General features: G+C 55.8%; 1 protein-coding gene and 1 long non-coding RNA gene across 11 annotated transcripts in view; one reads left to right on the forward strand and one right to left on the reverse strand.

The window, feature by feature from the left end:
• The window catches only part of KDM4B (lysine demethylase 4B), a 132,492-nt gene that overhangs the window by 11,588 nt on the left and 92,939 nt on the right, over positions 1 to 27,965 (forward strand). For 8 of the 10 annotated variants that reach the window (XM_042928097.1, XM_042928091.1, XM_042928092.1 and 5 more), the window contains one exon: positions 22,767 to 22,864. The exons of 1 other annotated variant lie outside the window; for it this stretch is intronic. Coding sequence is in view for 1 of the 9 variants with exons in the window: in XM_042928095.1 (XP_042784029.1) it covers positions 18,939 to 18,941; positions 22,767 to 22,864 (101 nt within the window). In the remaining 8 variants the exon portion in view is untranslated. Of the gene's footprint in view, positions 1 to 18,252; positions 18,942 to 22,766; positions 22,865 to 27,965 lie in introns of those variants that run through there. One more of the 10 variants, XM_042928095.1, reaches the window with a different exon arrangement.
• On the reverse strand, positions 22,873 to 24,880 carry LOC122213806. Its single transcript, XR_006199639.1, has 3 exons — positions 24,645 to 24,880; positions 23,997 to 24,067; positions 22,873 to 23,248 (listed from the first exon to the last, which is right to left on the reverse strand). It is a non-coding gene; the product is annotated as an uncharacterized LOC122213806 (long non-coding RNA).

The raw sequence follows: 27,965 nt of genomic DNA on the forward strand, positions 1-27,965 counted from the left end.
GTTGGAACAGAAGTTTCTTTTTTTAAAAGTGTGTTTATTTTTGAGACAGAGACAGAGTGGGAGCAGGAGTGGGGAGGGCCAGAGAGACAGGGAGACACAGAATCGGAAGCGGGCTCCCGGCTCCGAGCTGTCAGCACAGAGCCCGACGCGGGGCTCGAACTCGTGAATCGCGAGATCGTGACCTGAGCCGAAGTCGGACGCTTAACCGACTGAGTCCCCCAGACGCCCCTGTTACAGGGGTTTCTAAAGCCACTTTCCATTGCAGAATAGCCCGTGGTTTTTACGCCTCTGTTCTGTATTTGTGCTGGGAAAGAAGTTAAGAAACAATCGAGGTTATTCGAAGGCACCTTGAAAACCGGTTTGCTTTTCCTCCCTCTGGAGCTTCTTTATTTGAATGGGGCAGGTGGGAGGGTTTGGCCAGGGCTTTACGGACCAGGAAGCATGGGCGCTGTTCCCCGGGGAGGCTGGACCCGAGTCAGCCAGGCCAGAACTCGCAGTCCCGTGGCCTGTTCCACATGCCTCATTGGGTTTTCTCCTCCGGTGAACCTGGGGTTTTGTGAACTTGCCGCCTGGAGAACCGGTGTCCTGGGCCGGCTGGTGCCGCTCGGGCCTGCGGGCGGGTTCGGGGTGAGCCTGTGGCTTTTGCAGACCAGCTCTGAGCGTGAAAAGCCCTGCGTGAGGTATTGTGCCCCTCGGCCGCCCTGGCTCAGGCGTCCTTGGTGCGGCCACTGTGACACCCGCTTCCGGGGGCTGCCGCCTCGGGGTTCCAGCACCTGCTCCTTGAGGTCCCAGCTCTCTGCGTGTTAATTAACTTGGCCTTCAGCCAGAAGGAGGTCTGGAGACTTTGGGGTCAGCCAAGTCACGATGGCTGCTTCCCTCACGAGCCTCCTGGACGGGTCTCCGTCACCAGCGTAACTTACCCTCACGATGTAAAAATCGGCAGTGCCGATGAGACGAAACCAAACCAGGAAAGGCCTTCTGCGTTCCTGTGAGCATCTCACGTGTGTTCGGTCAGTGTGGACTTGGCGAGGGTCCGTCTGTGTGCTCCTGGGGTCCAGCGGTCGGTCGGTTTGGGGGCGATGGGACGTGCTCCTTGCCCTGAGGGCCAATGCGGTAGCTGGGGAGGCAACGATCCCTGGCTGGGGACTGGCCACGTGGCCCTGTGACCGGCAGGCCGGGGTCCTGTCACACAGCCTGATTGCCCGGGAGGCCTGGAGCTCAGCGTGGTCGGGATGGGGCGAGGGCCTGGCCCCCCGGCGCCGGGGAGACGGGAGGTCGGAGTGGGCGCTCCAGAGGACGGGGCTGCCCCAGGCCCCTGGGCTGCTCGGGTGAACCGGGCCTGATAGAGCCCCGCGCTCCCCCTCGCCGGCGAGAGCGCCAGTGGGGCCTGCCGGGGGTTCTCTGGAAACTGCCAGAACCCTCCGCTCTTTGCCTCCGTGTGTCTGCGTTTGGGATTTCCACCCCGGATGCGGAACAGCCCCGAGACATCAAAGGCTCCCCGGCTCTGACTGGTGCCTTAAATGCTGGCCTTGCGCCCTGAGGTGCACACACTCCCTTGCTTGGCCCTCCGGTGAGGGCCTTGCTGGCCTGGACAGGGGTGGGGGTGGGGGGCCGGGCAGGGCTCCCGGAGCTGCCTCCACGTACAGGGGCTCGGGAAGACCTCTCTGGGGGATTTTTGGGGGGATCAGCAGCTCGTCCTCACGACTTGGTTTGAGTGTGGACCCCAGCTCCCAAATCTGCTCTGCCACTGACCTGGGGCGAACAGCACGGCCTCTCTGGGCCTCGGCAGCCTCGCAGGCTCCCCTCACGAGGGGACGGCAAGCCGCAAACGGGGCGATGTCCGTTAATAAGCGCTTGGGGGCGCCTGGGGGGCTCAGTGGGTTAAGCGTCCAGCTCTTGGTTTCGGCTCAGGGCATGATCTCGCAGTCATGGGTTTGAATCCCACATCGGGCTCTGCGCTGATGGCACAGGGCCTGCTTGGGATTCTCTCTCTGCCCTCTCTGTCTCTCCCCCCAGCTAGTGTTCTCTCTCTCAAAAATAATCATTCAAAAAAAAAAAAAAAAATGCTTGGCACAGGGCCTCTTATCCCTGGCCGCCAAGTGGGAACTTCGGGGTTTACGACCGGCAGACTCGACCAGCCCCCACTTTGTGGAAGAAAACAGTCTCACCGCAGCCCTGCTGGCCTGGGAGCCTATCATTAGACATCTCCAAGCTTAAGGTGCCAGGCGAGGTGCTAAGGAGCCCCTGGGTGCTGAAGTGAGGGAGCCCTGTGACCGGGAAGACAAGGGGTGGACAGGAATCCTCTCCCAGGAGATGACACTTGGGCAGAGATCTGAATGACGAGGAGGCGCCAACCACGAGGACACCTGGAACAGGAAGTTCCAAGCGGAAGAACAAATAGTACGTGCAAAGGCCCTGAGGCGGAGATGAGCTTGGCACGTTTGAGGCTCGGGAGGCATCCCGTGTAGCCGGAACGTGATGAGCTGGCGGGAGACCAGTAAGGCTGGGGTTCGCAGAGGCCAGAGCGAGTGGCTCTGTCGCTTAGGCTGCGGTGAGCCGGACCCCGTTCCAGGCAGGGAGAAGCCTGGGGAGGTGATGATGAAATAAGAGATTTATGTGCTTGCAGAGACCCCTTTGGTGGTGGGAGTACAAACTGGGGGCTGTCTTCGGCTGTCATCCAGGCCGGTCATGACGGCGGCTCAGAAGAAGGTGGTCTGGGCTGGGGGCCAGCAGGACTGGACTTGGGGGATTGTATGTGTGGGAAGGACGAGCCAGCGCTGACTCCCAGGTTGGAACGGCTGGTTTCAAACCCGGGCCCCACCACTCCTCCCAGCTCTGTGACCTGGGGCAAGTTGCTCAACCTCTCTGAGCCCCCTCTTCCTTACTGGCGATGGACGATGGTAGGTCGACAACCGGAGAGCGTTGTCGTGATGGGAGAAGTTGGAACGTGGGCGATTGGCACGGTTCTCCGCGAGGGGGCCTGTCTCTGGATGCTGGGCCCAGTGTGGAAGGTACCGGGGGATGCTCGTTCTTGCTTCTCCCAGGACGGCCGGGCAAGGTGGGGCCATGTCAACTCACCCTGTTGGTTGTGTCAGCCAGTCTTCCTTTCCTTTACTCTTCTCCTTATTTTTGTTTGTTTGTTTGTTTGTGTATTTATTGGGGGGGGGGGCGCAGGCAGAGAGACAGGGAGAGAGAATCCCAAGCAGGCTCCGTGCTGTCTGTGCAGAGCCCAGCACGGGGCTCGGGCTCACAAACCGTGAGGTCCTGACCTGAGCCCACACCGTCGCTTAACCCGCCGAGCCACCCAGGCGCCCCAGTTGTTCTCCCTTTTAAACGTTCTTGTTTAAGAGTCGGGACCTTGGTGTTGGAGCCGATCGTTTTCACCGGGAAGCGAGGACTTCGAAATCTGGTCTCCTGAGGATCTGCCGGAATCCCTGATCTCAGCCGTTCAGCTTTCCGCTCTGGAATGAGGCCTTGGGGTGGGTCGGTCCCCGCGGGACTTCGCGGCAGCTGAAGGAGAAATTCCGTATGGGAAGCAAGCTCCTGGCGCCGGGCAGGGCTCAGTTTTAGAGATTGTGCTTTTAGGCAAATCTGAGATGCTGTCTGGAATGCTGTCATCATTCCAGGTGGCACTCGCACCGCCCCCTGTCTCGTTAGGGTCTGTGATGGGAAGACACCGGGGCAGCCCTGGTCGCCTCTCTGGCCATTGTCGCGGGCTGCGTAGGAGACCAGAGGGCCTGCGGTCTTGATGGGAACGTTTGAAGGGGGCTTGTGAGTCTGGATGGTTCCGCTTATTCGTTTTTTGTAAGCTTTTTATTATGGAGAGTTGGAGCACACGCAGAGGGAGACAGGATAGGGTGAAGAACCTGCGTGTACCCATCACCCAGCCCCCAAAGCCTCAGTCCGCATAACGGTCTACCCTTCCTCACAGCCGCGGTGAAATACCCCCCACGTTACCTTTTTAAACTCTGTGTTGTCCGAGAATTGCAGACTCCTAAGAAGTTGCAGAAATAGTACAAAGAGGTCCCGTGTGCTCCTCACCCGTCTTCCCCCAGTGGTGACGTCTTACGTAACCGCAGTCCGCCATCGAGGCTGGGAGATTGACATTGGCACAGAGCATCGCCGGCCTTCCCGGGAATCCTTGCGCTCACCTGCTGGTGTGTCTTTGTGACGTCGCCCGCGTGGGTTTGCGTCACCCCCCCCTCGCACTCGAGATGCGCAGCTGTCCCGTCAACACGGGCGAGTTTCCTTGTGCTTCCCCCTCAGGGTGACCGGCCGCTCCCGCCCCCAGGTCCCCGCAACCAGTCCGTTCTCTATAATCTAGTCATTTTGAGGATGTTACGGAATCAGACACCACGCGTAGCCTTCGGGGATTGGCTTCGTTCACTTGTAGTCCCTCCATCTAGTTTGTCGCCCGTATCAGTCGCTCTTGGCTTTTTATTGCTCGGTATCCTTGCGTCATTTTATAATCCTCTGTACTTCTATAAGGTGCATATGGTAGTGTCTCGCATTCCTGATTTTAGCAGTCTGAATCTTTCCTCCCTTTTTTTCTTTGATCGGTCTACCTAGGGACTTATTAGTTTTGTTGATCTTTTCATGGAAACGACTCTTGCTTCGGTTGGTTTTCTTTTATTCTGTTAATGTCTGCTCTGGTCTTTATTATTTCCCTCTTATTGATTGCCTTGGATTTAGTTTGCTCTCTCTCCAGTGCCTTCGGGTAGAAGTTTAGATTATTGATTTGCGAGCTGTCTTCTTTCAACATAAGCAGCTGTGAAGTCCCTCTAAGTGTTGCTTCGCCGCATCCCGTAAGTTTTGGTTTATCGTGACTTAATTTTCATTAACCTCAAAGTGTTTTCTAGTTTTGCTTGTGATTTCTTCTCTTACCGATTGGTTATTTCACAGTATGATTTTTAGGGGGGGCCTGGGTGGCTCAGTCGGTTAAGCATCTGACTTTGGATCAGGTCATGATCTCTCAGTCTGGGAGTTCAAGCCCCATGTCGGGATCTGTGCTGACAGCTCAGAGCCTGCTTAAGATTCTGTCTCCTGCTCTGCCCCCCCCCTCACCCCCCCCCCCCATTCATGCTCTCTCTTGTCTCTCTTAAATAAACTTGGGGCACCTGGGTGGCTCAGTCAGTTAAGCATCCGACTTCGGGTCAGGTCATGATCTCACGGTTCATGGGTTCGAGTCCCACGCCAGGCTCTGTGCTGACAGCTCAGAGCCTGGAGCCTGCTTTTGATTCTGTGTCTTCTCCCCCTCTCTGCCTCTCCTCTGCTCATGATCTGTGTCTCTTTCTCTCAAACATTAAAAAAAATTTTTTTAAATAAACAGGCTTAAAAAAAAGCATGCTTTTAAGTTTCCACATATTTGTAGATCCCCAAATTTCCTTCCGTTACTGATTTCTAATTTTTCTTGTGGTCAGAGAACCTACTTTGTATGATTTGAAATTCCTGTTAATTTCATGAGGCTTGTGTTATAGCCTAACATATGGTCTGTCCTGGAGGATGATTCCCATGTACTGAGAAGAAGGTCTGTTCTACTGCTCTTAGGTGGGGTTCTCCCCACACGTCTGTTGGTTTGGAGTGTTGCTCAAGGGTTTTCTTTCTTTGTTGTGTCTGCCCGGTTGTTGTATCCATCGTTGATAGCGGGGTATTGCTGTCTCCAGCTACTGTTAATGGAATCTTCTGTTTCTCCCTTTTTTTCCATCAGTTTTCGCTTCGTGTACTTTGGGTCTGATTAGTAGATGCATGTAAGTTTGTAATTGTTATATTGTTATAAAATGCCCATCTCTAACAGTTTTGTTTTAAAGCCTGTTTTGGGGGATATTAGTGCAGCCACTCCGGTTTCCTTATAGTTGTTATTTTATTTTCCGTCCTTTTACGTGCAACCTACTAGTATCTTCGCATCTAAAGAGCGTCTTCTATAGACGGCATCTAGTTGGGTCTTTTTTTTTTTTTTTTTTTTAAGTTTTAATCTAAATCCCAGTTAGTTAGCATCCAGTGTAATATTGGTTTTAGGCTCAGAATTTAGTGATTCGACCCTTCTGTACACCAACCACCACCTGGGGTTCATCACAACAGATGCGCCCCTTAATCCCCATAATCTGGGAACCCATCCCCCTCCCCCCCTCTGGTGACCGGCAGCTTGTCCTCTGTAGCTAAGAGTCTGTGTTGGTTTGCCGCTCTCTCTTTTTTTTTTTTTTTTTTTGCCCCCTTTGCTCATTTGTTTTGTTTCTTAAGTTCCACATATGGGTGAGATCATAGGGTATTTGTCTTTCTCTGACTGACCTATCTCCCTTAGCATAATCCACTCTAGCTCCAATGTTGTTGCCAGATTTTATTATGTTTTATGACCGAGTACTATTCCATTGCGTGCCTGTCCCACATGTTTGCCCGTTCATCAGTTGACAGATGCTTGGGCTGTTTCCGTAGTTTGGTTGTCGTAGCTAATGCTGCGATAAACATCGGGGTGCACGTGCCCCTTTGAATTAGCATTTTTGTTTTCTTGAGACACAGAATCTGAAGCAGGGTCCAGGCTCTGAGCTGTCAGCACAGAGCCCGACGCGGGGCTCGAACTCACGGACCGTGAGATCGTGACCTGAGCCGAAGTCGGACGCTTAACCAACTGAGCCACCCAGGCGTCCCTCTTGTGTTTTTGATTTTAGCCATTCTGACAGGCGTGAGGTGGTATCTCATTGTGGTTTTGATTCGTATTTCCCTGATGATGAGTGACGTTGAGCACTTTTTTAAGGTGTCTGTTCGCCATCTGGATGTCTTTCTTTGGAGAAGTGTCTGTTCATGCCTTCCGCCCATTTTTTAGTTTGGTTTCATTGTTTGGGTGTTGAGTTTAATAAATTCGTTATAGATTTCGGATACTAACCCTTTATCCGATATGTCATTTGCAAATACCTTTTCCCATTCTGTCGGTTGCCTTTTAGTTTTGCTGATTGTTTCCTTTGCTGTGAAGACGCCCTTTTATCTCGATGAGGCCCCAAATAGTTCATTTTTGCTTTTGTTTCCCTTGCCTCTGGAGACGTGTTGAGTAAGAAGTTGCTGCGGCCAAAGTCAAAGAGATTTTTGCCTGTTTTCTCCTCTAGGATTTTGATGGTTTCCCGCCTCACACTTAGGTCTTTTACCCATTTTGAATTTACTTTTGTGTGTGCTGTAAGGAAGTGGTCCAGGTTCATTCTTCTGCGTGTTGCTGTCCAGTTTTCCCCACACCATTTGTTGAAGAGACTGTCTTTTTTCCATTGGCTGTTCTTTTCTGCCTTGTCGAAGATTGGTCGGCCATGTGTTTGCGGGTCTATTTCTGGGTTCTCTGTTCTGTTCCGCTGATCCATTGTTTCATGCCAGGACCATACTGTTTTGATCACTACAGCTTTGTACTCTTATTTGAAGTCCAAAAAGGTGATGCCTCCAGCTTAGCTTTGCTTTGTCAGGGTTGCTTTGGCTATTCGGGGTCTTTTGTGGTCCCGTATAAATTCTAGGGTTGTTTATTCTAGCTCTGTGAAGAACGCCGGTGGTGTTTTGATAGGGCTTGCAGTGAATGCGTAGATGGCTTTGGGTAGTATTGACATTTTAACAACATTTATTCTTCCAACCCATGAGTGTGGGATGTCTTTCCATTTCTGTTGCGTCGTCTTCAGTTTCTTTCCTCAGCGTTTTATAGTTTTCAGAGTACGGGTCTTTTACCTGTCGGTTGGTTGGTTGGTTGGGTTTCCTCCTACGTATCTTACGGTTTTTGGCACAATCGTAAATGGGATTTACTGCTTAATTCCTCTTCCTGCGGCTTCATCATTGGTGTATAGAAATGCAACAGATTTCTGTACGTTGATTTTGCATCCTGTGACCTTGCTGAACTCATGTGTCAGTTCTGGCAGCTTTTTGGTGGAGCCTTTCAGGTTTTCTGTAGAGCGTCGTGTCGTCTGCTGCTAGTGTGAGTTTGACTTCTTCCTTGCGGATTTGGATGTGTCTTCTCTCTTTTTGTTGTCTGATTGCTGAGGCTCGGGCCTCTAGAGCTGCGTTGAATCACAGCGATGAGAGTGGACATCCCTGTCTCGTTCCTGACCGTAGGACGGTGTCTGTTCATTGGAACCGTTTAATCCGTCCACATTCGTTCGTTCATTCATCTCTCTGTCGTCTTTTTTTAAAACTATCTTTTTTTTTAAGTTTATTTATTTTGAGAGAGAGAGAGAGAGAAAGCATGAGCAAGGAGGGGCAGAGAGAGAGGGAGAGAGGGAATCCCAAGCAGGCTTCTTGTTCTCAGCACAGAGCCTGATGCGGGGCTCGATCTCCCGAACCGTGACATGACCTGAGCCTACCTTGTCAGACGTTTGACTGGCTGAGCCACCCAGGCGTCCCCTCTATCTGTTTTTTTTTTTATTTTTTTATTTTTTTATTTTTTATTTTTTTAATTTTTTTTATATTTATTTATTTTTGAGACCGAGAGAGACAGAGCATGAACAGGGGAGGGGCAGAGAGAGAGGGAGACACAGAATCTGAAACGGGCTCCAGGCTCTGAGCTGTCAGCACAGAGCCCGACGCGGGGCTCGAACTCGCGGACCGTGAGATCATGACCTGAGCCGAAGTCGGCCGCTTAACCGACTGAGCCACCCAAGCGCCCCTATCTATCTGTTTTTAAAGTAGGCTCCCCGCCCAACGTGGGGCTTGAGTTCACAACCCCGAGATTAAGAGCCACACGCCCTCCTGACTGAGCCCGCCGGGCGCCCCTAGTCCATCCACGTTTAATGTCATTATCGATCTGGTTGGAGTTCCGTCTGTTACTTTCCTTTTGTTTTCTGTCTTGTCTTTGGTTCCTCTCCTTTACTGCCGCCTTTGGCGTGAAGTGAATGTTTTCCAGTGTGATGTTTTAATGCCCAGAACGGTTTTTCTCACTTTATGTTTTGAAGTATGTTCCACTGTTGGCTGTCACTCTTCTCAGATACGTCTTATCAGAATTCCCGGTAGGATTTGAAGCAAATCGATGCTGATTTCTTTCGCACTGAGCTTCCTTAGGATTAAGCTCACTCGGTCAGTGAAAGAGCCCGGGGGGCTCAGGGGTGCTCCTGTGCCCGTCCGTCTGCCTGCGTGGTGTCCGTCGTTCGTCCGTTCCTCCTCGCCCTCGGTGAGACGAGCGTGACAGAGCCCTCGCGGGACCGTCGCACGGGAAAGTGTCCGCGAGGTCCTGCCCCCTCCGGCCCGGGCTTGGGAGGCCCCGACGCTGCGTCATCACCCTCTCTGTGGTTTTGGCCTCTTCTCCGTTGCCCCGTCCAAGCTGACTGGTTTGTGGCTCTGATGCTGTCCCAGGGTTCCAGATCTGGGTCACGAGTCACTCCCACTCGCAGGCAGGCAGGCAGGCAGGTCTTGGGTGTAAGGCAGGCCCGGCGGTGAACCCGGAGACCGGTCTGCGGCAGGCGACGCGGGCGGTCCCCGCGTTCTGGATACATTCAGGCGGGGCTCCGAAGTGGTGGGCGAGCTCCGATGTGTTCATTTTCCAGGGTGCTGGGTTTTTTAAACGGCACCTTTATGAGGTAGAATTCCCGGGCCGTCCGCTCACCCTTTGAAAGCGCGTAATTCCGAGGCGCCTGGGGGGCTCAGTCGGTTAGGCCTCCGGCTCTTGGTGTGGCCTCAGAACACGGTCTTACGGTTTGCGGGTTCGAGCCCCGTATCAGGCTCTGCGCTGCCGCTGCGGAGCCTGCCTGGGATGCTGTCTCTCCCCCTTCTCAAGGCTCGTCCCCTGCTCTCTCTCTCTGCCTCTCTCGAAAGAAAGAAACTTACACAAAAAGTAAATCGACAGAATGTGTATTTTTGGGAGAGAGAGTGAGCGTGCGCGAGCCGGGGAGGCGCAGAGAGAGAGGGGACGGAGAGGCCGACGCAGGCTCTGTGCTGGCAGCAGAGAGCCCGGCGCGGGGCTCGAACTCACAAACCGCGAGATCATGACCTGAGCCGAAGCGGGACACTTCCCTGACCGAGCCACCCCGGCGCCCCAGGCTCGCGGTACTTTAAATGGGAATTAGGTAGAGCGGGCACTCTCGTGGTTTTGCTGAAGGCTTGCTCCCAGGACGCTGGTTCTTGTCTCCCTGGATGGACCAGCCGGTTGAGCTGCTGGCGGGCGGGGTCCTCTGGGTCCCCGGCACAGCTCTCACGTGGGCGCCAGGTACGCTTCGGTCTTCTAAGGGTCAGCGAAAGTATTCCCACTGGAGGCACAAGTCTGGGTGGAGTTCGAGTTCCCCCGGATCCTACCAGCCTGGATCTTGGCCCCGCGTCCCCGGGTCATTGCCGTGTCCGGTGGACCGTGTCTTTCCGTTTCCCTGACCGCACGTGCCTTCGTTTTCGTTGGGGCGTGTGTGCTTTTCTCCTTGGATTCCCTGGATTCTCTTCTCTTTAAGCGTCACTGCAGTGAACGTCCTGGCTGCTGGTTCTTTGAGGCGGGCTTGTGAGTGCGGACGCCTTTTATATCTGGAGGTGGGTTGCTCGTTTGTCCCCAGGGAGGCGGTCTGGGTTGGTGCTCCCACGGCGGCTGGAGGTTCTCGTCATACGGACGGCAGCCCCAGCTTCCGTCTGTCCTTGTCATCTGTCACCTCCCAGTCGCCTCTTTTTTGAATTACCGGTTCATAGCCGCTGCCTACCTGTTAAACTGGTACGCTTGTGTTTTTTCTCGACTCACAACGGGAGTTCTCAAACCGTTTGGTATCTTTGAACCGGGCCATTCTCGGGTGGGGTGGGGAGGGGGTGTCCCGGGCACCGTGGGGTCTGAGCAGCGTTCCTGGCCCCACCCGCTGGATGCCAGGAGCCCCCCAGTGTGGCAGCCGCAGATGTCCCCAGATGCCGTCTGGGGGCAGGATCGCCTCCGGTTGAGAAAAGCATCTTATAATAACCTTCCGTGCATTAGGGCTGTTAGCACCCTTTTGTGTCACACATTTTTTTTTTGTTTTTTTTCTCAGTTTCCCATTTATCTTTCAGCTTTATTTTTGATGTGTTGGTACATAGAATCTTTGCAAGTTTATTGCCAGATTTGTCTTTTCCTCTAAAGTTCCTGGTCTTGTGACCTGCTTGGAGAGGTCTCCCCCTCCCCCCGCCCCTCACTAAGATCATAAAAACGTTGGCCAGCGTCTCCCTCCTTGGACTCTTGGGACGTTCACGAAGGCCCGCAGTCTGGAGGCTACGGGGCAGGGGAGCGCTGGGGCTTTCACGCGTCTCCCTGCTGGTGGGCTCGGCCCCCCTTGTGCTTGCGACGTGGCCTCAGACGAGTCACTCCGCCGCCCCGTGCCTCAGTTTCCTCCTCCGTGAAATGGGCTGCGGTCTCAGTGCCCGCTTCCCGGGGTCGGGGCCAGTCAGACGTGCCAGGCGTTTAGAGCCGTGCCGGCACCGGGGTTAACTGTGCCCTCTGCGTCGGCCCTTCCACCCTGCTGTCATCTCACCCCACCGTGGGCTCCGAGGGACGGCCCAGAGCGGACTCCAGAAGGAGGGTGGGGCTTGGGGAGGCCGGCGAACCTGTCCAGACTCACCGGGGCCGGAAGGGAGGAGCAGGGCCTCTCTGGGCACGTAACTCGTGTACCTGCGCGTGGCCCAGCCCCGGCCCCGCCTGCTGCCCACGCACAGTCACAGGGCACGTTTGTGGAGACCTAGGAAGACTGTTTGGTTAATGATTATGGTTTTAAGTGGTGACTTACCGAACACCCGAGACCTCTGCGTGTGAACAAAGAAAGGGCTGGTGTTCTGAGCCTCTGCGAGGCCTGTCTGGCTGTGCAGGGAGCTCGCTCGGGGGTCCCCGAGGAAGCTGGCATCCGGCCCTCTCTCTGCGTGGCTCCGGCCCCTTGCCCGTGGCCGTGGGCCAGGGGGACAGGTGGCCTTGGCCCGCGCTGCTTCCCGGACCCCGTGGAGCCGAGTGGAGATGTAGGGTGGGCTGGCAGACCCCGTGTTTGCTCCTGACGCGCCAGGCAGGTGCAGCCGAGTCCCTGGCTCTCCCAGCTCCAGGCCTCCTGCCCAAGCACTGCCGCCTGTGGTTACTTTTCCAACCCGAGGCTTCCTCTTTAATTTTTGCAGTGAACGCTTTTAGAGGCAGATTTTCAGATTGACGGAAAAGTTGCGAGAATAACACAAAGAATTCCGGGATGCGTTTCTCCCTGTTCCCCGAGTGTGAATGTTTCACTCGTCTGCTCTGTTCCTCCTCTCTCTCTCTCTCCCTCTCTCTCTCTCTCTCTCTCTCTCTCCCTCTCTCTCTCTCTCTCTCTCTCTCTCTCTCTCTCTCCCCCTCTCCCTTCCTCCCTCTCTCTCTCCCTCTCTCTCTGCAGTTTCCCTGAGCTGTTTCAGAGAGATGCCCCTTTGCCTCGAAATGCTTCCGTGTTCAGTTCTTCCAGACAAGACAATCTGTCTTCCCGACAACTTGTCAAAATCAGGAAGTTAATTCTCGAAATTCTCAAGAGAGAGTCTGGGATCCCACACCGTGTTCAGTTGTCAGACCGGTTTTGTTTCCTTTAACCTGGAACCGTTCCTGAGTGTGTTTGGAGTTCATGACTTTGACCTTTGGGAGAAGACAGGCTGGTTATCCCGTGGGATGTCCCTCCATGTGGGTTTGTCTGACGCCTCCTCCCCGTTACGTACTTTGGGCAGGAACATCCCAGAAGTGGCCTTCTGTCCTTCGCCGTACGTTGTATCCGGAGGCCCCTGGGGTCAGTTTGTTCCTCCATCTCTGGGGTGAGGAGGGATCTCTGTCCTAAAGTCACCACTCTTCCAGTTCGCACTTAGTAAGTTTCTTGCGCGGAGATCGTCTGAGACCATGTGGACGCCTCTCCTCGGCGTCCGCTGTCGGTCTCAGCGGCCCTCGTTGACTCTGGCCAAAGGAGGATCGATTCCATCATTCCCTTTGCATTCGTTGATTGGTTTTCCGCCGTGAGGACAAGCTGTCTCCTCTTCCCCGTGTGTTTGTTTATATCCGTGTGGACTCACGGATTCTTACCTGAATCAGTAGGTTACGATCCGGTGCCGTCGTTATGTTTCTGGTTGCCCCAGCGGTCCCAAATTTATGCAGGGGAAGAGCCCCTCGAGGCGGCTCGTTGTGTCCTCTGGGATGTCCTCACCGTTCCGTGCGTGCTTCCTAACTTTGGGACACGGTGGGTGTCCCAGGCCCGTCCTGTGCTCTCCCTGCCCCTCCTCTGGGGTCGACCACTTCTCCAGGGAGCCTTGTTCTTCTTGTGGACAGTGCCGTTTAGAAACCAAGACCTGGGTGTTTACTGTGCTCATTGTCAATGGGGTGTCTGTGCTTCTAGGCCCTCTCGTTGGCCAGAGCTGGGAATAATTACGCGTGTGCGTGTATTGGCATTCCTATGATATGTACGTGTGTATCACACACATGGACCTTTCTGCTTCTGGCATACGCACATATCCACGCCGGTGCCCGGGGGTTCACGTTGAGATTTCCAGGCCCAGTGCCCGCCCACAGGCTCCTTGCTGTCTTCTGCGTTCCTATGTTATAACCCCCTCTCTGTCAGCAAGAACTCGGCCTCATCACCAGCTGTAAAAGCAGCCTGTGGAGTAGAAGTTAATAATTTGTTGGATCTTTTATTTCCAAGGCATATGGTTGCAAAATTGTGGTTTTTTGAAAAATGTTTATTTGTTTATTTTGAGAGGGAGAGAGAGAGAGCACGAGTGGGGAGGGTCAGAGAGAGAGAGGGAGAGAGAGAAAATCCCAAGCAGGCTCTTCACCGTCAGCACAGAGCCTGACGCGGGGCACGAACCCACGAACCGCGAGATTATGACCTGAGCTGAAGTCGGACACTTAACCCACTGAGCCACCCAGGCGCCCCTTAAATTTTTTTTTTAATGTTTGTTTATTTTTGAGAAAGAGAGAGACAGACAGACATAGTGCAAGCGAGGGAGGGACAGAGAGAGAGGGAGACACAGAATCAGAAGCAGGCCCCAGGCTCCGAGCTGTCAGCACAGAGCCAGACGTGGGGCTCAAACCCACGGACCGCGAGATCGTGACCTGAGCCGAAACCAATAGTTGGACGTTTAACTGACTGAACCATCCAGGTGCCCCCAAAATTGTGTTTAAAAGTGGCCTGGGTTAGTTCTTCCTTTTTTCTTTACTGTGGTTATCTTATTTACCTGAAATCTGGCTTGTTTTATTTGTTTCTGTGTGTATTTGTAGAGAATTCCTCCCCCTCCCCAACTCTTGTTGATTTCATTCATTCATTCACTCATTCATTCATCCAGGAGGTGGGACATTAGCAGGACTGTGCAGAAAGACGTCTGGAGACAGATGTCACCCCTCCTTGCAGGGAATGATCTCAGTCTCCGGCTTATCCTTTCACTGCCCCTCAAAAGAGCAGACGTGTGTGTCGTCTCCTATCCCCACCTTTTTCACGTTAAGTGTGGCATAGGAAACTTGAACTCCGCGCTTTTCACCGAAGGGCGTATCCTGGAAGCCTCTTCACCTGGCCATGGCGACGTCCTCTTCTGCGCATCAGCCTCCCCTGTGTCTGGGCGTTTAGGTTGTTTCCAGTGTCTTACAGTTGTAAACGGCGCTGCAGCGAAAGCCCTGGCGTATAGGTACTTTTGTATTCGCGGGAGAGCATCTTCGGGGTGAATTTCTAGCAGCGAGATCGCGGGGCCAGAAGTGAAGCGTAGATGCGTTTCGTCAGCTTCTGCCCAGTTAGCTTCCAGAGGGTGGTGTGGGTTTACTCCCATCGGCCCTGTGGGATGACAGGTCTGGTCCCCCCAGCCTTACCAGCAGGATGTGCTGTGTGGTTTCAATTAGCATTTCGGGAATGATGAGGGAGGCTGAACAGTATTTAATATGTCAGAGACCATTTTTACATCTTTTCCGTGAACTGCCTGTTCATACTTTTAACCCCTTTTTAAAATGTTTTGAATTTTTATTTATTTATTTTTAATGTTTGTTTATTTCTGAGACAGAAGGAGACAGAGCATGAGTGGGGGAGGGGCAGAGAGAGAGGGAGACACAGAATCGGAAGCAGGCTCCAGGCTCCGAGCTGTCAGCACAGAGCCCGACATGAGTCTCGAACTCATAAACTGTGAGATCATGTCCGAGCCGAAGTCGGACGTTCAACCAGCTGAGCCACCCAGGTGTACCTTTTCCACCCCTTTTTAAATGGGATTTCTTGCTTTTCCTCCCTTGTAAAACTCTCATGTACATTAGGGAGGTTAGCCATGTGTCCTTTGTGGTATTTTTATAAATGTTTGTTCTGAGTTTCATCAGTTGTATTTTGACTTTTTATTTTTTTTATTAAAAAATTTTTTTTTAATGTTTATTTATTTTTGAGAGAGAGAGACAGAGCGTGAGCAGGGGAGGGGCAGAGAGAGAGCGGGAGACACAGAATCGGAAGCAGGCTCCAGGCTCCCAGCTGTCAGCACAGAGCCTGACACGGGGCTCGAACTCACAAATCGTGAGATCATGACCTGAGCCAAAGTTGGACGCTTAACTGACTGAGTCCCTCAGGTGCCCCTTTTTAATTAAAAAAAAAAATTTTTTTTTAATGTTTATTTTTGAGAGAGACAGAGATGAAATGTGAGTGGGTTAGGGGCACAGAGAGAGCATGCGTTTTGACTTTTTAATGGGGGTTTTTTGTTTTTGTTTATTTGCCCTGAAGCAGTATGTGTGTTTTGAAATAATTTTTGATGTAGTAGAGTTTATGGATCTTTCTTTTTCTATCGTGTCTGGATTTGGAGTCCTAATTGGAAAGCCTTTTCGGTGCTGAGTTGGAGGGGGACTCAGCGTGTTTTTTTCCAGCGCTCGTGTGGTCACCTGCGTTTCATGCAGACCCCTCATCCATTGGGATGTACGGTCTGACTGCCTTTTCCGAAAGGGCTGCCCAGTTGACCCAGCACCGTTGATTGAAAGTCCATCGTTACCCAGTGCTTCGAGATGTTACTCTTGTCTCCCTCCCTGATCTGTGGCCCCTAGCCGCCCGGAGGAGGTCACCGTTGAGAAAGACACGTACGAGCACGCTCGCTCCTTTCCAACATGTGAAGTGCGTGCCGTGGGTCCCGCAGAACAGGGCCGATCACCTCCAGGCATCTCACAGCGCGGGACACCAGGCCAGAAACTTCCCAGGCCCTGGCGCTCCCTCAGAAGTCTGTATTTAGCAACCCCCCCCCCCCCCCCCCAGGTGCCAAGGTGTTGGCCACCTTTCATGCTCCAGACCCTGCAGAGGAGGGTCCTGTAGAGGCGTCTGGGCGGACGGGGAGGCCGTGTGTCCTGAACGTAAAGGCAGCTGGCTGGTAGGAGGTGGGCGTTTTCTAAAAAAGAGGTGTGGCCAGGTTCCCCTTCAGAGACACCCCGCGCGGCCACGGGGAGCACAGGTCGGTGAGGGTGTCTTGCCACCCCACGTGTCACCAGATCTGCCCACTTTCCCCGAGGGAGCCTCTGTTTTCCTTTTTTTAAAGTTTATTTTGAGAGAGAGCGAGAGCGCATGGGAGAGGGGCAGAGAGAGAGGGAGAGAGAGAGAGTCCCAAGCAGGCTCGAGCCTGATTGTCAGCACAGAGCCTGACTCGGGGCTCGAACCCCAGACAGTGAGATCATGACCTGAGCCGAAATCAAGAGTTGGATGCTTTTTTTTTTTTTTTTTTGGAAATAAATACTATTTTGTAAAAATGTTTATTTTTGAGAGAGAGAGCACAAGCAGGGAAGGGGCAGAGGGAAGTGGGGGCAGAGATCCAGCACTGACAGCAGAAAGCCCAGTGTGGAGCTCGAACCCACAAATCATGAGATTATGACCTGAGCTGAAGTTGACGCTTAAAAACGACTGAGCCACCCAGGTGCCCCAGGCTGAGTGAGCCCGTAACAAGTGCCATTTGTAGAGGGCTTACAGTGTGCCAGGGATTCCTTTAAGTGCTTATGTCGGTTGCCTTATTTAAGCCCCCACAACTGCACGAGTAGGGCATTAACATGGTGACCCCACTTTACAGATGAGGAAACTGAGGCCCAGTTAGTAGGAACTTGCCCCAGCTCACATGACTGGAGCTTGACCCAGGCCTCTGGAGCCTGTGGTTGTCCCCACGACACCACCATGCTCTCCAGGGAGAAAGTTCGTGAAAACAGAGGACATAGTGTGAAAAGTGTCATCATTTCAGGAACAGGCCCCGACTGCCCTGTTATCACTTTCTCTGGGGTTTTGGCCTCCTTTTTCCTCCCTTGCTCTGTGGCTGTGGTGTTGGTGTCGCATCTAGAAACCATTGCCTAATCCGTGGTCACAAAGATTAATTCGTGTGTTGTCTTCTAAGCGTTTTATAGATTGAGCTCTTGCGTTTAGATCTAGGATCCATTTTGAGGTGAGTTTTGCATGTGGTGTGAGGTAGGGGTTCACCTTCATTCTTTCTCGCACGGGTGTCCAGTTGTTGAAAAGACTGTTCTTTCCCCTTCGAATGGTCTTGCAGCTCCTGGAAAATCAGCTGGCTTTACAAGTGCAGATTTATTTCCGGGGGCGGCTGGGTGGCTCAGTCGGTTGAGTGTCCGACTCCCGACGGCACAGGTCATGATCTCGTGGTTTATGAGATCAAGCCCCCATCGGGCTCTGGGCTGACCGCCCGGAGCCTGCTTTGGATCCTCTGTCCCCCTCTCTCTCTGCCCCTCCCCTGCTCACGCTCGAGCGCTCTCTCTCTTTTGCACAAGAAATAAACAATTAAGACACAAGTGTGGATTTATTTCTGGACTGTCGATCTCTTGTGTCGATTTCTGTGTCCGTCCTCGTGCTGGTGCCACACTGTCTAGTTTACTGTAAGTTTTGTCATCCTGAGTCGTGTCTGCTGTTGGGGGTGGGCATTAAGGAAGGTAATGTGGTTCTTACGTCTCCACGTAACGAGACCAGACCCTTCTTCGTCGGGATCCACACAGCCTGGGGCGCCCGCCACGTCCCTGGCTGAGCCCTCACGACGTTCCACAGTTGGGTTTCAGTGTCCCTCAGGATATGGAGGGTTTGGCGCGAGGCCGTGAGTAAGAGGGTCTTTGGCCAGTATGGGAAGATCGATGAGACGTGTCGCTTCCTGGCCTCTTGCAGACAGGAAGGATCTGAAACTTGGGTTCGGCAGGCTGGGTCTTCCGTGGGTCCTGAAACTAGATTGCAGTGTGGCGTCAGCTTGCTTTTCTTCGCTTATCGGTCTGGATCTTTTTACAGCCGCTCTCTTCTTCCAGCTAAAACCTGCTGTGCAGCGAGCTTCAGAGGACAGAGGTAAAGGTTGGCTTTTTTTTTTTTTTTTTGAGTTCTTATTTGGAAACAATTTTAGATGGATTGAAATGTTACAAAGACAGCCTCTGAGAGTTCTCGGGTACTTTTCAGCCACCTCCCCGCAGCTAGCATGGAACATAAGTGCAGAAGAACCCAAACGACGCAGGCAGCGCAGAGCAAGAGTATTTACCAAACCACAGCCTTTATTTGGATTCCGCCAGCTGTCACACGCGTGTCCCCGTTCTGCCCCAGAGCCCCACCCGGGACCCTGTGTTGCGTTTAGCCATCACACCTCCGGCTCTCCGGGGCTGGGACCGTTTCCGTCTTTGCTGATCTCCTGTGACCTCGATGCTTTTGGAGAACGCTGGTCGGGGATCCTGCGGGACGTCCCTCAACTTGCCTCGTGCCCGGTGTTCTCTGGGGTTCGGATGCAGGTCATGCGGCGTGGGACAGGCTGAGCTCTCTCTGCCGCCAGCCGCCGTGTCTCTTTGCCGGTGGGTGACGTCAGCCCCCCATCCCGCGGTTACGGTGGTGCCGCCGCCGGGGAGTCTGCAGGGAAAGGTGCCGCTTTTCCCTTCGGGACTTGGAGACTGTGCAGATGCCTTCTTTCCTCTCACACCTGTGCCCGTCCGTCGCAGCACCTGCTGGGCATCTCCCTGCGCTGGTTTTTCCTGTGACTTCGTATTACTCTGGCTGCTTCTCCATCTGTGAATTGGAATTCTTTGGTGGAAGAGGGCGGCCGCTTCCGCCTCATTTATGGTATGTTTTGAATTTTGCGCCAGTGAAGATTTAGGAGCATTTATTCTGTCCTGCGCGTTGTAAGTCCGGCACCGTCACCATTTTGTCGCCTCAGTTGCCCTTGGCTTTGGCCATCGGGCGCTCCTCGACTGGGGTCCTGTGTCCTTCCTTCGTGACCACACCCTCTAGGGAGGGTTGCCTTCCTTCCTGCTCCTTCGAGGTGCTCGAGATGCTCGAGATGCTCTCTCGGCTCACCTTGTATATTTCCTGCCTCCGCCCCGGAATAGGACACCTCTCCACGTTGGAGAAGGGTATTTGAGAACGGTGAGCTGGGTGTCGGGGGGTGTCGGGGCCTCTCCTGTCAGTCGACAGAGCTCGGATATGGGAATCCGAACCCACGCGTGCCTCCGTGCGCGCCTGTGTTTATTTCTGTGTCCATCTGTCTGTGTATGTACGCTGTTCAGAAGGCCGGAGTTCATACTGATCTGACGATAGTGTGTTCAGGCCGGTGGACCTTCTGAGGCTTTGGGGGTCTCCCTGCCTTGTGAGGGGCACGAATAGCCCCTGTAGGCTTGGGTGGAGAGCAGGGGATGCCAGCCCCTCTTGAGGGCCACCTGGGGCTTGTGGCCGTGGACGAGCCGGCAGAGTTGGGCGTCCGGTCCTCCTGGTCAGGTAGCTGAATGAGTAGGTGAGGGCTCCCTTCCCATCTGGCCCGGAGGCTGCCCAGTCAGCGCTCTGCCTCTCAAAACCCGGGCCCAGCTCCAGGGCACGAATGGGCAGTGTGGTCTGGTGTGGGCCAGCCCTCCAGACCTACCCTGAGGGTCAGCCCTGGACAGCTGAGAGCTGGTAGGACCAGGGGACTCAGGGGTTCCTTACCCAGCCAAGGAGGGGGTTCCCCAGAGAGGCCACCAGGTGGTGGCAGTCCCTAATGCCTCAGCCTTGAGGTGCAGCTGGCTCTTTCCCTGTTGCCTGCTGCTTCCTGGCCCCGCCTGCCTGCCCTTTGCGGGGGGGGGGGGGGGGGGGGGGGGTGGTGAAGCGAACACCACCCAGCCTGCTGCTTCAACCTCTGCGTGCCCGCGGTCAGAGTAACGGCCTCTTCCAGTGGTCAGATTGTGCCTTTTTAAAGGAGGGATGGTCAGACGGTGCCTTTTACGGACATCGATGTCTGATGTCTCAGGTCGCCACTGCGGGCTCTTACCTTGTTGCAACCGGACTCCCCTCCCGGGTTCTATTCTTAGCGCCCCAGATTTCCCGGGGCCCACAGTGAGGTCAGCGGCTGGGCCGGGCCAGCCTGGGCCACAGGAAGCATCAAACCCAGCCTGCCTTCCCCGGGCCTTTCTGTTTTGTTTTTCTTTAAAAACGTTACTTAGACTTTATTTTTTTAAAGCATCTTGCTGGGACAGAGAAATTGAGAGTGCTCCCTGCACCCCACACGGTCTCCCCACTGGGACCTCCTCTCAGGCTGGAGCATTTGTTGCAGTTAATGAACCAATGTTGATACATTCTTAGTAAGTCAAGGCCGCACTCTGTTCAGCTCCATGCTCCGTGACGGTTTCGAGAGGCCCGGGCAGGGGTTTTCTAGAAGGCCCTTCCTTGGGTGCGTCTGCGGCTTTTCTCATGGTGAGACTGGGGCGATGGGTTTAGGGAGGAGGACCCCCCGAGTGAAGCGCCCTCTGCGGCTTTTCTCATGGTGAGACTGGGGCGATGGGTTTAGGGAGGAGGACCCCCCGAGTGAAGCGCCCTCTGCGGCTTTTCTCATGGTGAGACTGGGGCGATGGGTTTAGGGAGGAGGACCCCCCGAGTGAAGCGCCCTCCCGCTGACACCAGCCCGGGGGTGCGTGCTGTCACCGCGGTGTTGGCCTTGGTCCCCCGGCTGAGGTGGGCCATCCGGTGTCTCCACTGTAAGCTCACTCTGTTCCCTGTTCCCATGCTGTCCTGTTTGGGAGGCTGTCACTGTGCCCAGCCCACGCTTCAGGGCCCTGAGGCCAGGCTCTGGCATCCCAGCACCTCCAGGGTGGCTGCTGGCCAGCCGTGCGGGGGGGGTGGGGGGGGGAGGGGACGCGGCCCCCGAAGGAGCAGTGAAGGCGGGTGGGCCTGGCCCCTTGGTCACTGTGGACATGGGTCAGGGTGGGCAGAGGCTGTCTTTGGGCTGTGGCCACAGAACTGGGGCCTGACCCCGGCCTCCCAGCTCGGGGGTCAGTGCCGTTGTCCCCCGGAGCAGGAGGGTAGTGGGACCCATGGTCTTGGTGGCCCGGCAGCGCTGGTTCTGTCCAGCTGAGAACCACGGGCCCTGGTGGTCTCTGCCTTTCAGACCACGTGCTGGTGGGTGTGGCCCATGCCCAGCGTGGGAACAGCCCGTGCAGAGACCGTCACGAGCGAGGAGGGAGACACGTGATCCCCTCGACACAGGAGCAAAAAAGCCCGAGGCCAGCAGCTCGCGGCCTAGAGTCCGCTCGGTCAGTGGAAGTGAAGAGATCTCTCCACGCCCCTGAAATGCGGGAAATGCACACAGAAGCCACCGTGTGGGTGTCCCTGTGCCGCTGTAACGGGGAACCACGCTTAGTGACTGAAAGCCGCGCACACCGATGCCCCCGATCGGGAGGCCAGGACGCCGGCACGGGTCTCACGGGGCTGCCGCCGAGGCATGGGCAGGGCCGGCTCCGTCCCGCGGCTCCGGCGGGAGTCCGTTCTTTGCCTGTGCAGCTTCGAGGGGCACCACCTTCCTCCTTCCCAGTGTGACGGTGCGGCCTCTGCTTCTCTTGTCGCGTCGCCTTCTCTGACCCTCCTGCTCCGCCCGTGACCCAGGGTCATCTTCCCGCCTGAAGGTCCTTAACCTGCAGAGTCCCCTCTGCTGCGGAAGGGAGTGCGGCCTCAGGTTGCAGGGATGAGGGCTTGAGGGCGTGGACATCCCGGGGGCTGCGCTCTGCCAGCCACACCTCCAGGGAGGGGTCCTCAGACTTGAGCCTTGCCTCCGGCAGGTGCTAGCGGGGCTGTGGAGGGGGAGGCAGCTGCGCGGGGGGCGCAGGCGCAGGCCGGGGAGGCCTCGGGAGTTTATTTACCTTGCCCAGAAGAGGGGCGCAGCCCGAGGTCAGGCAGTCCCACAGCTTGACGCTTTCAACCCGGGGGTCTGACCTGGGAAGACACCCTGTGATCTGTTTAATGGGGTCGTGCTCAGGAATTTAAAAAACCCGACAAAAATAAGAGAAAACGTGGGAGCATCCGGGAGAGCCGATAGCCCGGGTTGTCCAAGGTGCCGGGGCTACACCGAAGGTTGGGAGTCTTGTCCTGTGTCCACTCCATGGTGTTGGGGTGTCTCTGTGCCCAGCGGTGCATTCACTGGCTCGGACCCTGCCCTGCCCTCCGTGGGATCTTGGCCCTGTACAGCCCCTGCCCTGTCCTCTGCCTGTGCTCTCCGCCTGCCGGGGGTGTCATCGGGGGTCGCCAGACATACGTGTTGTCCCTGTGCCTCTCCTCCTTGGAGGGGTGCCTTTCTGACTGGGGGGCTTTGGAGGAGGCAGAACTTCTTACAAACCTCTGAGGAGCTGCCGGAACCTTAAGGTTTCCAGAAGCTCCTTTGGTTTGATTTGATTGTCTCATGGAGCCCTCGCTTCCTCAGCTACTGATTTTTAGGGGCTGAGCCTAAAACGGGCAGTTGCTGCAGGACTTCAATGGGGAAAGTGCTTATAGCTATGATTTTACTGTTCTTGCAAATTGGCAAGGATTTGGAAATGTCCGGGTAAAGGCAGTATCCTTGGGCTACACGCAGCTGTTAGGAGTAGAGTCTGGAATTGAGATTTAGGCACGCAATCCGTTTAGCTCACCGTGCTTTTATTTTGTGCACCGTAGGAACCATCACCCTTGCCGGGACCTGATAGAAACCCCTGCCAGCTACGGGGCGCCTGTCCTCCGCGGCCTTGGCTCTCCAGTACGACCGGGACTCTGAAGTAAGTGCTCGGGCCCCAGGCCCGGGTGGCCACAGGAGAGCGAGGCACTGAAGGCCGCGGCTCCCCCCGGGGCAGCCCGTCAGGCCCGCACGCACGCTGCTGGGAGAAGGCGGCTGCCGTTGGGCCCTGAGTTCAGGGGTGTCCGGGGCCCGGGAGCCTTTGCACAGAGGAGCCCAGAACCCTCGGGGTGGCTCTGGTGGCCGCTCCTCCTCTAGTGCGGCGCTCCCGTTCGCGCTCCCGTCCTTCGGCGTCGGAGTGACAGTGCTGCGCCTCGCCATGGCGCATTTCGGGGGACGCGGGCATCGCCCCGCTTGAGCTGCCCCATCTGCGTCGTGTGGATCAGGACCTGGCTCATCCAGGGGCACGTTCACCCGAAAGCACGCCCTGCAGGAAATGGTGACCAGTCACAGTGGAGAAGTGGGGGGGGGGCTCTAAAAATGGAGAATTACTTTAAAATACCTTTTTTTAATGTTTATTTTTTTTGGCGGGGGGGAAGGACAGAGAGAAAAGGAGAGAGAGAATCTGTGCTGTCCGTGCAGAGCCCGACGTGGGGCTCAAACTCCCCAACCGCGAGATCACGCCCTGAGCTGAAATCGAGAGTCGGGCGCCTAACTGACCGAGCCACCCGGGTGCCCCTTAAAATGCCGTTTTTAGAAAAAACTGCTTCTTTATTTATTTTGAGAGAGAGTGTGCACATACCTACATGTGCGAGAGACAGAGGGAGGGAGAGAATCCCAAGCGGGCTCCTCACTGTCAGCACAGAGCCTGACATGGGGCTCGATCCCACAAACCGTGAGCTCGTGAGCTGAACCGACATCAACGGTCAGATGCCTAACGACGGAGCTACCCAGGTGCCCCTTTAAAATACTTTTGGGCTCTTTTATACCTAGGTGGCTCCGTCGGTTACCTGTCCAATATCGACACAGGTCACGATCTCGCCGTTTGTGGGTTCGAGCCCCACCTCGGGCTCTGTGCCGACAGCCCGGAGCCTGGAGCCTGCTTCCGATTCTGTGTCTCCCTCTCTCTCTGCCCCTCCCCCACTCACACTCTCGGTCTGTCTGTCTCTCTCCTCCCCCTCCCTCAAAAAACACATAAACATTAAAAAATTACGAATACAATACGATAAAAATACCTTGAAAAGAATCGCATTGCCCAGCTGCTGCGGGTGTTCACTCCGGGCATTCTGCCTCCTCCTGTACTTTCCTAATAAACCCGGGACAGAGGGTTTTAAAGAGGTGGCCTCAGATGGTGGGCCAATGGTGGGCTTGTAAGAGATCAAACAACCTCATCACCTCCTGGCTCACATCTACAGAGCGGGTGTGGCCTGTGAGGGGTGACCGGCGGCAGGGGGTTGGCCAGTGTGGGGCGAACAGTCCTGTGTGCTCCTGGCCATCCCACGGTGGCTTTCCCTGGTGCCCCGAGAACGGCTACCTCGTGTTCAGTGTTGGGCTCCAAGGCCGTGTAGCTAATTGGGCCAAGCGTGGGCCGGAGTGTGGCTTTTTCTGCTCTGTCGTGATTTGGGAAATCAGGGAGGTGGGCAGTGGAACTCAGGTCCCCCGTAGGAGAGGTGAAGAAAAGGTTTTGTTGCTTAAGGGGTAGGCTTGAGCCATCTGGCGGTGGGGTCAGCTAACTGGTCGGTGGAACGATCTGGCCCTCTGCCTGTTTTTGCAAGTAAAGTTTTATCGGCACACAGAGTGTGGCGTGCCTGGACAGATCGCCTCTGTCGGCTCGAGCCCGAGAATAGAGAGTCAAGCTCGAGAATGTAGGTGGGAATATTTACCGTGTGATCCTGTACAGAAAAGATGTGTCGGCCTTGGTCTGGGTTAGTTTGTCGCTTGCCGGGGCCCGATGGGCCAGGCCTTCGTGGACGGGTTCGGAAACGATCTGCTCTGTGTCTCCGAAGGCGTTGCTTTTACCTTTAAAGCTTGTGCTTTGTCGGAAGACGGCCAGATCTCCAAAACGTGGCCATCTCTTTGTACCCAGCTCAGTGTGGCATGTTCTGTGTGCGTACCTCGTTCCGTGCGGTTAGATTAACCTTTAGTGGTCCCTCGCTGCGGTCATCCTGACCTGCCTTCTCCCTTGGTCAGCCCATTTTGTAGCTGAAGAAACTGAGCGCCACGACTGAAAAGGGCCTCTGGCGGAGGGGGAGACATGAACTTAGACTCCTGGTTCCTTCTTCCAAAAGGCCTGGGGCGTTCAGGGAGATTAGAATCCTTGAGAGAAAGCAGACCGGTTCCCTGTGGTCTGGCAGGTCCATTCGTCCCTAGGGAGACAGAATTCGCATACCGTAACAGTCACCCTTTAAAGTGTACGATACGGTGATTTTTATTTAAATTTTTAAATTTTAGTATATATTTTTAAATGTTACTTACTTTTGAGAGAGAGCACAAGTGGGGGAGTGGCTGAGAGAAGGGGAGACTCAGAGTCCGAAGCAGGCTCCAGGCTCCGAGCCGTCAGCACAGAGCCTGACGCGGGGCTCGAACCCATGAGGCCTGAGATCGTGACCTGAGCAGAAGTCAGACACTTAACCGCCTGAGCCACCCAGGCGCCCCAGTATAGTGATTTTTTAGTACGTATGCAGAGCTATGCAACCATCTGATTCTAGGGCGTTTTATCCCCCCAGAAAGAAACCCCTCCTATAACGTAAACCCGTATGTGAAGCAGTCACTGTCCCTCCCCCTCCCCCGGCCCCCACGAGCCCCCTTCCTGTCCCCGGATGGGCCCGTTCTGGACGTCTCACCCACGCGGACTCACACCCCGCGTGGCCTCTCGTGTCTGGTTCCCTCCCTGAGCGTCACGTGTTCGGGGTCCGTCCTTGGGGCAGCGGGGGTGGGCGCCTCGCTCCGGCTCCTGGCTGATCGCGTCCCCACGCGTGGGGGACACACCGTGTGTAGCTGTTCATCAGTCGATGGGTATTTTGGTTCTTTCCCCTTTGGGGGTGTGACGAACGATGCTGCTGTGAACGTTCACTACAGGATTCTGTGCCGACGTGTGTTTTGTTCTTCTTGGGTGGACACCGGCCGTGGGGTTGCTGGGTCACGTGGTCCCAGCCCTTGCGTCACCTTTTCAGTTACTGCCACGCTGCGTTCCACAGTGGCCGTGCCACTTCCCATCCCCCCCCCCCAGCCGTGCGCGAGAGCTCCTCTCGGGACAGCCGCCGCCGTACCCGGGTCCGCTAGCGCCACCGTGAACTTGCAGGCCGAGGTTGTCGGCGGGGGTCGCCTGCACGGCCCCCGCCGCTGGCTGTCCCTGGGGATCTTAACCCTGCGGCGTTAGGGCGGCTCTTCCTGCTCCGTGGCCCGGGCCGCTGTCCACGTCTGCTTAGGTTCGGGGACGACAGGGCCTGCGGACCACGGTTGGTAGCCCGGTCCCGTTTCCGACGTTCTAGAAACTGTGCTCCTGTCTGGGTGAACGTAGGCGGATGTGCTGGTCTTCCCGAGATGTGCCCCACAGCAGAAAGCGCCCAGGTTGGAGGGACGCGGGGACTGTTTCTTTCTTTGCACGATGGACTTTTCACATGGCGCCTGAGTGGTGCCTCCCGAAGGCGCACACGGCCCGCTCGCGGGAGCCTGGCAGTGTGTGTGCTCCCCCGCGTGGTAAGAGGGACTTGCTTGGCACACGGGGTTACCTGAGGCCCCCGAGATGGGAGATGTTACTGGATTATATGGGGTCTCGGTGCCAACACAAGGGTCGTTGTACGAGGGGGGCCGGAGGGCCGGAGGCAGAGCCGTGGGCAGACCCCGTGCCGCTGGCTGTGAGGGCGGAGGACGGGCCGCCGGCCAGGGATGCGCTGCCCCTGGAAGCCGGAAAAGGCAGGGGACTCCAGAGGGGACGGCCCGGCCTCCTGGCGTCCTGCCTCTGGGAGGCGCTCTGCCTGCTCGGTCCCCTTCTGTCTCTGTGGCCATCTCGGACGGGCCGGTTCTGTGGCACCGAGGCCGATCGAGTCTGGCATCCTCTGTGGAGTCCGTGTCGTCCCGGGCTGTGCCCGGCACTTCTGCCCGCTGTCCGCCCTGGTCAGCCGTCCTCCTGGGCCCCGTGCTCCCGCCGGCCAGTGCTCTCCCGCTGCTTGGAGGCCCGCACGCAGAGCCCTCCCCACGTGTGGTGCCGTGGGCCCGAGGGCAAGGCAGGGTGAGGGTTCTGTGACACGGGGGTCGGCCGGGTCCCCAGCTTGCGGGCTCTGTGAGGTCGGGGATCGTGCCCGTGCCTTGCGGAGAACCTGGGGCCTAGTTGACGCTCCCCGAGGAGGAGGAGGAGGATGTGGAGGACTTTCTAGTCTCTCTTCCTTGCCGGACCCTGACCACACACACAGGCACCTGGCCCTCTCTGCAGCCGCTTGTGGGACATAGTGACACAGCACCGGGCCCACACGGGGGACCAGATGAGGTTGAGGGGGCTCTTGTGTCACCTCTGCGGTAGGTTCTCCCTTGAGTCCTGGTGACGCAGAGGCCCCTCCTGGGGCGCGATCCCGCTCCAGGGCCTGACTGCCGTCGCCCCCTTTCGGGAGCTGTCCTCTGCCAGCAGGAGCCTTGCCGAGGTGGGGGCAGGCTGGCTGGGGGTCACTGGGCGTTTCATCTGATGGCCAGACCTCCTGGCCCAGAGCCTGGCAGGAGCAGGTAGAGGTGAGGGGTTGGGGGGAGAGAGGCCCCTTTGGGGCAGGGGATGGGCCTCCCCGAGAAGGACTGGGGTTCCCAGGGAACTTTCAGACATCATGTTCATGGAGCCCTAGCTACTTCCCAAGACAAGGGTAGTTAAGTATTTCTCAAGGTTGTATTTCCTCACAGTTAACCTTCATCATAAGGTCACATTTGCTCAGAGGACATGCTTTCGGGCATGTTACGTATCAGAACCTCAGAGGTGCAGATTCCCCCCATCCACATCCTGGAAAACGTCCGCCATCCGGCCTCATAATCCGTTAGGGTCAGTCTCTGAGCCCTTCAGTCAGAAAACCTGAGGCTGCGTCCTGGGCCGGAGCCATCCTCTCCCCTCTGGTTCCGGTTTGCGGATTGCGCGCTGGCTGTGGGGGCCCCAGCCCTCAGGTGTCTGTTCCCACTCTGCGGGGAGGCTGCCGGGGCTCAGTGCGCCCCTCTATCAGGATCCAGGG

This window comes from Panthera leo, chromosome A2 (genome assembly GCF_018350215.1).
Source record: "Panthera leo isolate Ple1 chromosome A2, P.leo_Ple1_pat1.1, whole genome shotgun sequence".
Classification (NCBI taxonomy): domain Eukaryota; kingdom Metazoa; phylum Chordata; class Mammalia; order Carnivora; family Felidae; genus Panthera; species Panthera leo.